The sequence below is a fragment of the Macaca mulatta genome, chromosome 11 (genome assembly GCF_049350105.2).
Source record: "Macaca mulatta isolate MMU2019108-1 chromosome 11, T2T-MMU8v2.0, whole genome shotgun sequence".
NCBI classification, from domain to species: Eukaryota; Metazoa; Chordata; class Mammalia; order Primates; family Cercopithecidae; genus Macaca; species Macaca mulatta.
Genome location: NC_133416.1, coordinates 8,492,551 through 8,508,126, shown reverse-complemented (window position 1 = coordinate 8,508,126; position 15,576 = coordinate 8,492,551). Strand labels below are relative to the sequence as shown.

The 15,576-nt window shown below is 36.1% G+C and overlaps 1 protein-coding gene and 1 long non-coding RNA gene across 11 annotated transcripts in view; one reads left to right on the top strand and one right to left on the bottom strand.

Annotated features, from left to right (window-relative positions):
- LOC144332767 (uncharacterized) overlaps positions 1-781 on the bottom strand; it is a 42,285-nt gene extending 41,504 nt beyond the window's left edge. The window contains exon 1 of the long non-coding RNA XR_013400848.1: positions 722-781. This is a non-coding gene — a long non-coding RNA (uncharacterized LOC144332767). The remainder of the gene's footprint in view (positions 1-721) is intronic.
- CD163 (CD163 molecule) overlaps positions 1-15,576 on the top strand; it is a 34,684-nt gene that overhangs the window by 1,616 nt on the left and 17,492 nt on the right. For all 10 annotated transcript variants that reach the window (XR_013400845.1, XR_013400847.1, XR_013400846.1 and 7 more), the window contains exons 3-6: positions 770-1,093; positions 3,018-3,338; positions 5,076-5,396; positions 6,796-7,116. Coding sequence is in view for 7 of the 10 variants with exons in the window: in XM_077953513.1 (XP_077809639.1) it covers positions 770-1,093; positions 3,018-3,338; positions 5,076-5,396; positions 6,796-7,116 (1,287 nt within the window). In the remaining 3 variants the exon portion in view is untranslated. The remainder of the gene's footprint in view (positions 1-769; positions 1,094-3,017; positions 3,339-5,075; positions 5,397-6,795; positions 7,117-15,576) is intronic.

Here is a 15,576-nt window from a genome sequence, read left to right as displayed (position 1 = left end):
TAGGAAAGAATACAAAGGAGGAGAAACTTCAGAATCATTAGAACAAAAGTGAATTTGGGAAACACATTAGTAAATTCAAATGCCAAAATTTATCTAAAAATGTATTGAGAGATGCCTGGTTGGTGGGACCACTGGATTCCTAAATAAAGCTAAAATAATGCCAAGGAGGCAACTGAGATCATCTATCATCTGGGGGTGGGAAGAGAGTACAAACAGGTTTATTTTATGGTAGAAAATAGCAGGAAAATATATCCATCTTAATTTTTATTTAAGTAGATAAGTTTCAGTCTAGTGTTTTTAAGATTTATGCTATTTTACATATTTGTATGAAATAAGGGTTAAATTTCTTACAACTAGTCTTTTCATCTTCATGAATTCTCTATTAGCCTTCTTTCTATCGACCTTACGATTTTGGAGAAATGTAAAAAGTTCATCCCCATAACGTTTTGTAGAATCTTATTTAACTTGAAAACGCTTCATGGAAATTATATAAATTGCCACTATTAAGACTCTTCAACCATAAAATAAAGCTATTAAACATTATTGAGTTACTTGCCTTTACTGGTTATATAGCACTGCTTAATTTGAAACCATTAATACTGATACTTATATTTGAATGACTGTGAAATAACGTTCTTCTATTTTACCATGTATAGAACTGGGATGGTTCTCAAATCTGAGTTTGAAGGATAAATAATTTATGTAAAAAATAATTTTTTACCTGCTTTTTGCGACCTTGGCCAGTGACTGTCTTAATCCACTGTTGCAGGAGGAACAACCAAGGAGCTGAGGCTAGTGGATGGTGAAAACAAGTGTAGTGGGAGAGTGGAAGTGAAAGTCCAGGAGGAGTGGGGAACGGTGTGTAATAATGGCTGGAGCATGGAAGCGGTCTCTGTGATTTGTAACCAGCTGGGATGTCCAACTGCTATCAAAGCCACTGGATGGGCTAATTCCAGTGCAGGTTCTGGACGCATTTGGATGGATCATGTTTCTTGTCGTGGGAATGAGTCAGCTCTTTGGGACTGCAAACATGATGGATGGGGAAAGCATAGTAACTGTACTCACCAACAAGATGCTGGAGTGACTTGCTCAGGTAAGACTTGCATTAGTCAAAGCCTCAACACAAAATCCTTGGTGGGGAAGAAATATGCAGATGGGTTAAAACCTAGAATAAGCCACTTTCCTGTAAGCAATCTAGTTCCTGCATAAAAGTACTCAATCCATTGCTAGAAAACCACAAAACATAAGGGCATTTTTTTTTTTAATGAAAATAATTCTGAACACTGTGATTAATGAGGAAGTGACTGGCTTCAATTTTATACGTGATCTTAACCAAAAAGCCAAAAAGTGATAGCTTAAATTTTATATTCAGTAAGCTTAATGTAACCTACTATTCCTATATCATAGAAATATCATGACATCTAAGTTATTTCCTTTTTCTCTTTCCCAGTGACTTGTTTTGATGTGTTGACCCACAAATTATTACCCTTTTGTCCATTAACTGACAATCAACTTAGTGAACAAAAATCAACTATTTCTAGCTTTAATACATCATTTCTTGTTGTAGGAAGGATTCTTTGAAAGTATAATTGCTTGATCCAGTGTGCAGTGCTATTCATTTCATTTACGTTGTGGTTTTAATTTACAAAACATCTTCATATGTTTTATTGCAATTGGCCCCACAATAACTGAGAAAGCCATGTGTCAGGACTTTCTGCTGGCAAATCCCAAGGGCACATTTCTGACCCAATTCAGATTCCTGGGCTCCCCATTTCTCCTTGTTTGTTTCATTCTTTTTTTTTTGGAAACGAAGTCTCACTCTTGTCCCCCAGCCTGGAGTGCGATGGTACAATCTCGGCTCACTGCAACCTCCACCTCCCAGGTTCAAGTGATTCTCCTGCCTTAGCCTCCCGAGTAGCTGGGATTATAGGCACCTGCCACCACACCTGGCTAATTTTTATATTTTTAGTAGAGACGGTGTTTCACCATGTTGGCCCGGCTGGTCTCCAACTCCTGACCTCAGGTGATCTGCCTGACTTGGCCTTCCAAAATGCTGGAATTACAGGCGTGAGCCACCATGATTGGCCTGTTTCATTAATTTTTTATGCAACCCTCTCACCTCCCAGCCTCTCTCTCTCCCAGAGGACCGACTATAGAAAGGACTTATCTCTGTCCAGGTATTGTGATGTGATAAGAGAAACACACAGTAGCATCTAGAAAAATGCTGAAATAAATTTTCCATAGCTAATATCCTATGATTTTGTGCAAGTTGTCAAATCTCTTTAAACTTCAGTCTCTGAGGACTCAATGATATAATACATGTAAAACTACTGGCATACTGTTTGGTAAGTAACAGTTGCTGAAGATTCTCATGGTTCTCTTGGTGACTCAGTTCTCTTTCTTCTTTCTCCTCTTCCTCTTTCATCTCCTCCTTCTTTCCTCTTATTTTTAACCACTATGGGAGGTGTGAAATGGAGAATAACAAAAGTAACATCTACTGCAAAGTTTAAAATTATCATAAATTTTAGCAGGCTCTTATCATAATTATTGCTGTCTATAGAACGGGCTGTTTAGCTAAAACATCAGTGTAGTACGTTTAGCTCTTATTTTCTGTTGTTTTATAACTACCAGTGGAGTTAATCAATTTGCTTTTTGAAATTTATACACCTAAAGCTTTAGCTGGAGTCAAATTTAAATAAGTTGAGTCGAATTTATCTATTTCTATATAAAAAGTATTTACATCTATCCTAGTAATGGAAGGAAACAAAACAAAACAGAAAGTTTAAAAACTTTAATCTGTAAATATTTTCCTTTGTAAGTAGATACAGATAAAAATCCTAATTGCTTCCTAGATTTTAACATACTAAAATTCTCCACTGTGTGGAGCTGGGCAACATCCAAAATCAGGCACCATTTTAAGGACAACATCAAATCCTAAGTGTCCAGAGGAAACTTATTTTCTAAAATCACTTCTAAATGAATGTAACTTCTGAACTCTGGTCTTTTCTCTGCTCCAGATGGATCCGATTTGGAAATGAGGCTGACGAATGGAGGGAATAAGTGTTCTGGAAGAATAGAGATCAAATTCCAAGGACAGTGGGGAACAGTGTGTGATGATAACTTCAACATCGATCATGCATCTGTGGTTTGTAAACAACTTGAATGTGGAAGTGCTGTCAGTTTCTCTGGTTCAGCTAATTTTGGAGAAGGCTCTGGACCAATCTGGTTTGATGATCTTATATGCAGCGGAAATGAGTCAGCTCTCTGGAACTGCAAACATCAAGGATGGGGAAAGCATAACTGTGATCATGCTGAGGATGCTGGAGTGATTTGCTCAAGTAAGGACTGATCTTGGCTCATTCTATTCTCCAGGAGAGGACAAAAGAAAGGGGTAATAAATCTTAAAAGCCTGAACTCTTAAGAACATAATGAAATCTGCTTCTTTTGTCACCACATTTTAACCTAACTTCAGGTTTCAGTTCTGATACCTGTGGACTTTTTACCTTACCTGAAATTAGGAGAAATAGGTTAGGGAAGAAGGGTGTATAGTGAAACTGAGATCCAGGTCATAAGAAAAGAAGACAGTGTTTAGGAAAAGCCCATAAAGAAAGGGAGAGACCGAAAAGAAAAAGAGGGGAAAAAGGAAGGAAGGAAGGGCTTTACTAGGAAATTTTGCACTATGAAGTTTTAAGACGAAACCACTCCAGTTATCATCTAATCTACAAAAGCCTCCTCATTAGCCTCATTAACCCACTCTTTCCCAAATCATTTTTCAAATTCACAGAAGCAAATCACTTTTTAAAAATCAATATTGGTTTCCCATTAAAATTTTATTTATACTGGATATGCATTGTATCTGTCTAGAGACTTTCACGTTGATACTCAGACTGGGGGCAGGTACAATGGTTTGTGTGTGCAGAGAACCACTCTTCGTTTTTCTGTTGAATTCTTAGTATAAAAGGAGATTGAGTGTGTCTTGAACCCCAGAGAACACTTAGGAAAATAAGAGTAAAAAAATCCCTATCTTCACCAGGTTTCTTTCTCTTTCTCTCTCTCTCTCTCTCTCTCTCTTTCTCTTTCTCTCTCTCTCTATGCAAATAAATGAACTTCCATTCAAACTCATTTAAAACAAAGAGAATACTGGCTCACAAAACTGGGAAATTCAGAGGGTATAGTTAGCCTCATGCATGGTTGGATTCAGGTTCTTGAACAATGTCATCTGGGTTCTATCTCTTTCTGCATGTCTTGAACAGGCTTTTTCTTGTTGAACAATGTGATCAGCTATAGCCTGAACCACAGTGAATGGAACTCCTATAAGAAAGATAGGTTTTGTTAGCTGAAGAATGTGAAGAATTTGGAGTAGAAAAACCACAGACTATACCTTCCATTCTCTTTTACCCATCAAAATTTCTCTAGGCCCCCAGTTAGCACATGCTGAGGAATCACAATAAATAATATTGTGAGAATGAAAATGGAAACTGCCAGAGGAAAAAACCAGTTTAGTTTATTACAGAATATTCTTCAGAATCAACGTCTATTCTTTGAAGAATATTGATTTGGGGAAGGTGAAAATTGTAGTACTGAAGCCTCCTTTCTCTTTGCTCTGCTTTTAAACTAAGGAAGTGGACACAACAGGTTCAGGTATACCACACAGGCTAGGTAGTATCAATGGAGAATGCAGTCAGAGGCAAAAGGGATTGCTAAGTATGGAGGCAAACTGAAGGATGCAGGTGCCAGTTAAACACGTGCGAATATATATTAACCAGAAAAAGTAAACAGTTCTAACAAGAACTCTGTGGTGGTCAAATAGCAGGTCTCTAGATGAAATTCAGTCCCTGGATCTCCTGTTAGAAACACTTCCTGTAATATATGCTGTCTATACTGAGATGTCCATCTTCTTGCCTGATCCACTCCTCCTTCCATCTTGAATGATTTCCAGTGCTAGTACAGTACATCACAGTTTTCTCTGTCTCCACTTACATCTCTCCCGTTTTCCTTAACTCATCTTAGGTACAGCTATTTATAGTCTCATGTTCTTACTTCCTTATCGCAGACCTGTTGTGTATCTGTTACAGAGGGAGCAGATCTGAGCCTGAGACTGGTAGATGGAGTCACTGAATGTTCAGGAAGATTAGAAGTGAGATTCCAAGGAGAATGGGGGACAATATGTGATGATGGCTGGGACAGTCATGATGCTGCTGTGGCATGCAAGCAACTGGGATGTCCAACTGCTATCACCGCCATTGGTCGAGTTAACGCCAGTGAGGGATTCGGACACATCTGGCTTGACAGTGTTTCTTGCCAGGGACATGAACCTGCGGTCTGGCAATGTAAACACCATGAATGGGGAAAGCATTATTGCAATCACAATGAAGATGCTGGCGTAACATGTTCTGGTACGTTAAAACCAAAACCAAAGCACTAAACAAAAAGAAAAGCAGAAAGAGAAAGTCCTGTGCTCCTTAGGAGTAGGAATAGATGTAAGAAGTAGAAATGCCTAGTAGATTCCTTGCTGGGAATTCCTTTATACTTGTAATCTTTGACATGTTCTTTATTCAACTAGTTTGGAGAGTTGTCTGACGTCATTCTCTGTAATAATTACTCAGACTACTGTTATGGAGCACACTTCAAACTCAGAATCTACCTGGAGCTCAGAGAGACAAAATTTCATAGGAATCTCTTTGTAAAATTTTAAATTTACTTATTTTTTTAACTTTAAGTTCTGGGATACATGTGTTTAATGTGCAGGTTTGTTACATGGGTATACATGTGCCATGGTGGTCTGCTTCACGTATCAACCTGTCATCTAGGTTTTAACCCCCCATGCATTAGGTACTTGTCCTAATGCTCTCCCTCCCCTTTCCCCCCACCCCCTGATAGGCCCCAGTGTGTGATGTTCCTTTTCCTGTGTCCATGTGTTCTCATTGTTCAATTCCCAGTTATGAGTGAGAACATGAGGTGTTTGGTTTTCTGTTCTTGTGTTAGTTTGCTGAGGATGATGGTTTGTAGCTTCATCCGTGTCCCTTCAAGGGACATAAACTCATTCTTTTTTATGGCTGCATAGTATTCCATGGTGTATGTGTACCACATGTTCTTTATCCAGTCTATTATTGATGGGCATTTGGGTTGGTTCCAAGTCTTTGCTATTGTGAATAGTGCTGCAATAAACATACATGTGCATGTGTTTTTATAGTAGAAAGATTTGTAATCCTTTGGGTGTATACCCAGTAATGGGATCGCTGGGTCAAATGGTATTTCTAGTTCTAGATCCTTAAGGAATCACCACACTGTCTTCCATAATGGTTGAACTAATTTACACTCCCACCAAACAGTGTAAAAGCATTCCTATTTCTCCACATCCTTGCCAACATCTGTTTCCAGACTTTTTAATGATCGCAATTCTAACTGTGATGAGATGGTATCTCATTGTGGTTTTGATTTGCATTTCTCTAATGACCAGTGATGATGAGCTATTTTTCATATGTTTGTTGTCCACATAAATGCCTTCTTTTCAGAAGTATCTGTTCATATCCTTCACCCACTTTTTGAGAAATCTCTTTTAAAGCAGAATTGCTCATATCTTTCTGCCATTGACAATTTTTATCAACCCTTGAAACTACAATCCCATTTCTAACAAAAATTTGTGGTCTATCTTATTGTTTCTTAAAAAGTCAGGAAATAAGTAAGCTATAATTTCCAGTGTATCAGTATCAGAGAAGAAAAAAGACACAAAAAAATGCTCTGGAAGCTAACCTCCATATGTATCGATGGTTTAAGTTTATGTTTCTTTTGCAGATGGATCAGATCTGGAGCTAAGACTTAGAGGTGGAGGCAGCCGGTGTGCTGGGACAGTTGAGGTGGAGATTCAGAGACTGTTAGGGAAGGTGTGTGACAGAGGCTGGGGACTGAAAGAAGCTGATGTGGTTTGCAGGCAGCTGGGATGTGGATCTGCACTCAAAACATCCTATCAAGTATACTCCAAAATCCAGGCAACAAACACGTGGCTGTTTCTAAGTAGCTGTAACGGAAATGAAACTTCTCTTTGGGACTGCAAGAACTGGCAGTGGGGTGGACTTACCTGTGATCACTATGAAGAAGCCAAAATTACTTGCTCAGGTATGACTTTCAATCAACTTGTTAAGAAGAAGGGTGTAAATTTCCAGTACTGCCTTTGACATTGAAAAGAAACATTGGTCCTTATGACTAGATCATTCTCAAGAAACCAGAAAATATCTACACAAATTCCACTTGGAGAGACAGATAAGTTTACAATTCACATTTCACTTTAGATAGAAGTGTTTGGGTTTTGCTCACTTTGGTTTTTGAGTAATTTTTAAATCAATAGAAGTATAAGAGATTAAGGAGGATTAAAATTTAAAAAAGAGAATTCAATATTTCTTTCACAGGATGTCGCCAAAAGATTTAAAAATAACCATGTTGGATAAACTGACATAACCTTCAGCTCCCTCTATTGTACTGTGAAAGAATTGTCTTTTTTTTGAAAACCTGTGGATATTTCACTGCAACCTCTTTAAAAAGCTCAAAAATGAGTTGTAAACTGGTTGGGTTTGTGGATAATCTTTAGTATTTTATGCTAATTATATTTATACAAATGCTAACTTTGTTGAAAAGTGATGCTTTTAAAATAATTCTAAAGTAAATGTAACTTTTACTCTGCAACGGAAAGACTTTAGAAAACACAGTGTACAAGAAAACCATTAAACATGTAGAGACCTCACAGAATGGAAACTTGTACGTGTTGCATGTCCTCTAACCAACAGTATGGCTCCAGATACCTCCCAACCTAGGCATGCAGCGAGGGGCATTTCCCTGATGTTACAAATGGTGCTTACCTCTAGTTAAGTGGAAATTATCCTCCGATTGAAAAAAAGGCAATCATTTAAGATGTAAATTTGAATTGCTATATTACTTTTTAGAAAATATTCTTGACCTGGCAATATAATCACATGGTTTAAACTTCAAAAGAAAAAAGTGTAAACTCTTCCCCCACTACTATCCAATTCTTTTCCTCACAGTCAACTTATGTGGTTGGAATATTTATATATTATTTGAGATATTTCAGGTAAATACAAGAAAATACAAACAAATCTATATATAGCTATCATTTGCTTTCATTAGCCAAAGGGTGACATGTTGTATAAATTGTTTTGTACCTTAAGTATTCACTTAGTAAAATTTCTTGATCAAATTTCACATCAGTATTTAAAGAGCTGTCTGAAATTACTTCCATGTCTATGACATTTCTTAGTATTTATTACCGTGTGTATTCATTTATTCTTTTAATTTATTTTACCTGACAAGATTAGCCATTTTCTCAGCTAAATTTTTTTAGAAAATCATTATTTGGATTAAAAAAAATTAATATTACCTTTATTTGCTTTCGAATTCATTAAAATTTACTTTTCTTTCTAATAATTCTCTTCAGATTTCCTAAAGTTTGATTTCTTTTTGGCCCCTAACTTCTTGAGTTGAGTCTTAAGTTTTATTTCTTCTGTTTTATTAATATAAATATTTTAGTTTATAGGTTTTTCTTCTAAATTTATAATGGTTTGTATATTTTCTTATTAATTGTATTTTACATTGATTAGCATTAAGTTCTGCTGTATGTAAAAGAGAAACAAATAATAGTGCCTAAAGAAAGACAGTGTTTACTTTTTCTCATTTAAAATTAGTTAAATAGGTAAGCAGTTTAAGGCTGTTTTGGTGTCTCTGTTGTCACCAAGAAACATTCAGAATAGATTTGCTGAAGTGATTATCAAACGCTACTGGACAGGAAGGATGAGCCACCCCACAGCTCAGAGAGTTCCTTGGAAAGCCAATCTAGTAGACGACGTGCAGGCCTCTGAGAAGGTGTCTTCTGTCCACTCTCCTTCATGGGCCCCAGTGTTGCTCTCAGGGTAGTTCTTCCTGGCACATTATTCTTCACAGTTACCTCCAAGTTTGGTTTGGAGAATATCTCTATCTAAGGACAGCACACCTTTCACAATCCACCTTCTGCTAATATTGGTTTAGGGACCTTTGGATTACTTTCAAGACTGACTAATCAAGGGCTGATGTCAGCTACTCTCAAATTCAACAAAAAAGTTCTTTACAAGGTTACTAAGCTTCCAGTCTACTTGCTTTATAACCCAATACCATCTGAAAGGAACTATAGTCCAAGGCCATATAAATATACTTTGATCTATGCTATGACCAGCCCTTCTCTTTAATTATTGACTACTGTCTTAAGGCCATTTGAAACTGTGGGTTTGGGAGGAAGGACAAGACCTAAATTCTGTCTTTGCCAGTGGACTCATTGCCTTTGTATCTGGAGCATCAGTTTTATCTTCTGATAAGGCTATAGTTTTACCACCATCTCAATTTGGGGGACAGGATACTTAGAGTTTTATCTTCAATTTTTCAATTCCAAATTATGGGACTCTTGATTAACTATGTACAACACCTGCAGGCAGACCATACCACCTTATAAAATTGATATTTCTCCTCCCATTTCTGCTTGCATTCAGACTACTGTAGTCTGAATTCATCTTTCTTGTAAATGCTAAAAGTGGCAAGAAGAATCCACGTCATGCAAATATTCTGATTTTTTTGTAGTTTTGTTTCTTGTACTTTGCCCAATAAATTCTGCATTTTTTAAGTATCAGTGAGCACATGGTTTTCTTTTCAAAGTGAGGTTTGCCCAAACATTTTACCATGTGTAAGACTCGTTAGCTTTTTAGCCTCTCATACCTGAGTCATTAATCCATTCTGCCCATCGACTCCATTCAACCACACCCATATTTTAGGTTGCATTACTAGAATCCCTTACTTACGGTAACATGTTCTAAATTATTCAGGATTCTATTCAGATGTGTATAATAGAAATCATAAATAATATAAATTTGCAACTTAAGATGGGCTCCATACTTTACAGAGCTGTATTTTTGTTTGCTATTTGCCATGTGCACTTTTCATTTCCTTTTGCAAACTCCTTTGTTATATTTCTTTAGGTTTTGGAAGTTCTTCTACTTATGTTGGGGGCCTTGGTTTTTAGCTTTTTACATGTTTTGTTAGTAATATAGTTTATACTTTTGTTTCTTGATTTACTTGATACTTTCAATGATGACATACTGATACTGTCTCTGTCAATGATGACATGCTGTCTCTTTCAATAATGGACATGCTTTCTCTGTGCCTGCCAAATTCAAGCTACGAATTTGATAATCTGTTTAAATTCTTTAACTTTTATATAACACAGGGCTATATAGCTGAAAAGAACCAGAAGAATTCAACTAAGCAGGAGAATTGGAAACAATTTAAGATAAATTGTTGACAGAAAAAGGTCTAGGAAATTTTGGTCATAAAATTACTTTGAATCTCAGACATTTTGTTTGTGATGTCTGTGTATGTACTAGAGAGGACATCTGACCTTAAGAAACAGTTCATCTGAGCTATGCTGTATTTCAACTTAGGATTGAGAAATAATTCTGAGATTATGATGATCTATACTTCTTCAGAGTCTGAAAAGCATTAGATGTTGAAAATACGTTAATGCTTCTTTAAATCATAATTGCATATTTTATTTATCACTAAACAAAAGGAAGTAATTCTAGTTAATTATATCTCTAATTATGTTAAAGCTCTTTGTAGATCTCTTCATCTTTCTAGAGAAAGAAAGGAAAACAGATTCAGTTACCTATGCCAGGGGAAAAGTTGTTGATAATGGCACTAAATCCAGGTGCAAAAATTTACTTAATGGCTTTTATGTAAAAACACAGTCAGAGATTTAGCAGAAAAAAATCAATTAAAGGGATACATTTCCAATATTCTAACCATGTCTAAAGAGTAATGATACAAGCAAAGCGACCCATAGGATAGATTAACATGTTACTAGCAGATTCACGAAATAAAGGCTGAGGATGGAGTCTCCAAGTCACTTTCTGAGTAGGAGAATTTGTCCTCTGCCCTGACTCAAATATGTTAGGACAAAGAAAACAAGAGGATATTTATAGAAGAGACTTTTTTTCAATTGCTTAATGAGTTTTCACAATGGAAAACAAAATATTTGTTTTTTTGTTTGTTTCTTTTTAACTGGTTTTCTTTTGATTTAGTTTGTTCAAGATGGATCCAAACAAAAGAGTAAGAGGTTACAACAAACCAGAATTTGACTTGATCTAGGAAATTGCTTTTACTTAAAGATTTAGGGCTGTCCAAAAGGGGTTGGGATCATATGAATACTAGTTAATGATATCTTAGAGAAATTTCATGCTTGAATAAAGATTCAAAAAGAAGAAATGAAAGACCATCCCACTCAAGGGTCATAAATTATTTGTGTTGTAGAGGTGTTGTTTGCTTTAAACTCTGACCTATGTTTAGAAAGTAACATGTTTTTCATCTCAAATTTGGATAGGAATTTGCTTTGTGCAGATTTAATGGATAATTGGTGAAATTTTGACATGCTGAGGTATTCTATATTGCTGTAGTACAGAATATGGTCATATTCAAAACATTTTCTAAGACATTTTAGTATCAGGTGAAAGGTTTTTGAGAGATGAAAGTAAATCAGAGTATGTAGATTGGCATGGGCTGACGGTGTATCTATATAATGGTGATAGTAACATCAAGAGATTACAAAAATTGTTGATATTCGATAGCAGATATCTATAAAGGACTTAAGACCTTTAGAAGGCCTCATTTTCAACTGAATTTTCTTTTTTTTTTTAATACTTTAAGTTCTAGGGTACATGTGTACAATGTGCAGGTTTGTTACATATGTATACATGTGCCATGTTGGTGTGCTACACCCATTAACTCATCATTTACATTAGGTATATCTCCTAATGCTATCCCTCACCCCTCCCCCGACCCCACGATAGGCCCCAGTGTGTGATGTTCCCCACCCTGTGTCCAAGTGTTCTCATTGTTCAATTCCCACCTATGAGTGAGAACATGCGGTGTTTGGTTTTCTGTTCTTGCAATAGTTTGCTGAGAATGATGGTTTCCAGCTGAATCCATGTCCCTACAAAGGACATGAACTCATCCTTTTTTTATGGCTGCATGGTACTCCATGGTGTATATGTCACATTTTCTTAATCCAGTCTGTCATTGATGGACATTTGGGTTGGTTCCAAGTCTTTGCTATTGTGAATAGTACCGCAATAAACATACGTGTGCATGTGTCTTTATAGCAGCATGATTTATAATCCTTTGGGTATACACCCAGTAAAGGGATGGCTGGGTCAAATGGTATTTCTAGTTCTAGATCCTTGAGGAATCACCACACTGTCTTCCACAATGGTTGAACTGTTTACAGTCCCACCAAGAGTGTAAAAGTGTTCCTGTTTCTCCACATCCTCTCCAGCACCTGTTGTTTCCTGACTTTTTAATGATCGCCATTTTAACTGGTGTGAGATGGTATCTCATTGTGGTTTTGATTTGCATTTCTCTGATGGCTAGTGATGATGAGCATTTTTTCATGTGTCTGTTGGCTGCATAAATATCTTCTTTTGAGAAGTGTCTGTTCATATCATTTGCCCACTTTTTGATGGGCTTATTTCTTGTAAATTTGTTTGAGTTCTTTGTATGTTCTGCATATTAGCCCTTTGTTAGATGAGTAGATTGCAAAAATTTTCTCCCATTCTGTAGGTTGACTGTTCAATCTGATGATAGTTTCTTTTGCTGTGCAGAAGCTCTTTAGTTTAATTAGATACCATTTGTCAATTTTGGCTTTTATTGCCATTGCTTTTGGTGTTTTAGACATCAAGTCCTTGCCCATGCCTATGTCCTGAATGGTATTGCCTAGGTTTTCTTTTAGAGTTTTTATGGTTTTAGGTCTAACATTTAAGTCTCTAATCCATCTAGAATTAATTTTTGTATAAGGTGTAAGGAAAGGATCCAGTTTCAGCTTTCTACTTATGGCTAGCCAGTTTTCCTAGCACCATTTATTAAATAGGGAATCCTTTCTCCATTTCTTGTTTTTGTCAGGTTTGTCAAAGATTAGATGCTTGTAGATGTGTGGTATTGTTTCTGAGGGCTCTGCACTGTTCCATTGGTGTATATCTCTGTTTTGGTCCCAGTACCATGCTGTTTTGGTTACTGTAGCCCTCTAGTATAGTTTGAAGTCAGTAGTGTGCTGCCTCCAGCTTTGGTCTTTTGGCTTAGGATTGTCTTGGCAATGCAGACTCTTTTTTGGTTCCATATGAAGTTTAAAGTAGTTTTTTCCAATTCTGTGAAGGAAAGTCTTTGGTAGCTTGATGGGGATGGTATTGAATCTATAAATTACCTTGGGCAGTATGGCCATTTGCACAATATTGATTCTTCCTATCCATGAGCATGGAATGATCCTCCATTTGTTTGTGTCCTCTTTTATTTCATTGAGCAGTGGTTTGTAGTTCTCCTTGAAGAGGTCGTTCACATCCCTTGTAAGTTGGATTCCTAGGTATTTTATTCTCTTTGAAGCAATTGTGAATGGGAGTTCACTCATGATTTGTCTCTCTGTTTGTCTGTTATTGGTGTATAGGAATGCTTGTGATTTTTGCACATTCATTTTGTATCCTGAGACTTTGCTGAAGTTGCTTATGAGCTTAAGGAGATTTTGGGCTGAGACGATGGGGTTTTCTAAATATACAATGATGTCATCTGCAAACAGGGACAATTTGACTTCCTCTTTTCCTAATTGAATACCCTTTATTTCTTTCTCTTGCTTGATTGCCGTGGCCAGAACTTCCAAAACTATGTTGAATAAGAGTGGTGAGAGAGGGCATCCCTGTCTTGTGCCAGTTTTCAAGGGGAATGCTTCCAGTTCCTTTATTTCTTTTAAAGAATGAGTTAAAAGAAATCGTTTGTATTTCTTAAGTACTTTATATTGTGTCTGAGTATTTTCAAAGAAACTCACTTATGTTGATGGTTGTGTTCCTTAACTTGACAAAGAGCATCTTCATAATATAAATTCCATTTATTATTTCTGGTGTATCTTTTCTTTACATTTTAAATTTCAGCTACAGTAAGTTACTTATAATTCTTCAGTGACACCATGCTATTTAATGAGTATATTCCTTAAAGGTTTTTTCACCCACTGTGTATTTGGCAAACTCCTCATCTTTTTTCAAGATCCAGTTTAGATCTATGGTATTCTCTCCTACAAAGTCTAAAACAGAGTAGATGGCTCCTTTATTTGTTAGTTTTATGTCTTATATATATTTCTATTTTTGGATTCGTCACTATTAAAATATGTATATCTTGTAGTGAACTGTGTTTGTGGAGGAGAAGTCTGTTAGTGAGAAATTGAATAGCTTTGAAAAGAAGTAGCTTTTTCCTAGGTACATAAGGTAGGGAAATACATTTTAAGTAGAAAGAAAAGTTTCTACAGAGGCACAGAAGTATGAAAATTATGGCATGCCCAAGCATCTTTAGGCTGGAGCATCAAATTTGGTTGATAAAATAATAGATATTAAAGCTTTTAAGGTAACAGCATACTATTTTAAAGTGTACTAAAGAAATAGTGTTTATCACCTCTCCTTAATTTTAATAGCTGGATGAAATTAGGGAATCTGTAAAAGCTGTTTGTGCTGCAGTTTGCTCAGAAGAAAAATGGGAGTGGTAATAGGGCCTACCTCACAGGAATTACACAGTGAGCTATAAGTACATGTTAGCTAATATGATGATGATTATTATTTTTAGTATTATCTATCTTCACTGACAGACTAAACTCTGTGGCAGCCTTTTTAACCCACCCATCATCTGATGCCTAAAATAGACAACGTTATAGGTTGTTATGTCATAGGTCGTTACACTGATACTTTTGGATTAATTGCTGCGTGCATGATTATTACAGAAATCATAAGAAAGTATGTAAGGGATCATTGCATAAATTTTAAGGAAACATTAAGTTAGCTAAAGAAAAAACATCACATGAAAATATTTGAAATTTATTAATATATTTATAATCATGGCATAAATTTCTTGGAAAAAAGACTTAGAAGCAAGGAAACAATTTAGGAAGCTATTGTAGAGGTCTGCATGACAGATGATGACAAATCACTTTACGGCAATAGCAATAAATATGCAGAAGAAGAAATATGCTGGAGGACCAAGAGATATGGTGGTTTTCTACATGTATAATGTTTCATGAGGGTCAGCACTTTAGGCTCTGGAATATGCTGTCTGGCTTCAAATTCTGTCCTCTTACTAATTCTGTAGTAATTTGTTGTGTTACCTTAGCAAATTACTACATCTCACCTCTCTATGTTTCAGATTCCTTGTCTGTAAAATCAGAATTATATTAACAATTGTCTCCTAAGGCAATCTTAAGGATTAAATGAAATAATGTTTGTTAAATGCTTATTGGAATGCCATATATATAATATAATAGATGCTCACGTAATATTCACTGCTATCATTATTACCATTATTTGTGGTGAGATAAAGTGGTGGTTCAATTTTAGGTGATTCTAATTTGGTCTGCATATCATTAATTAAATAAAGCATATAGTGGGCTTGTCATACAATAATTCATTCAACTTTGAATATTTTAAGTTCCACATGTCTAAGCAGATATGTTTGTGGATCTAAAATTAA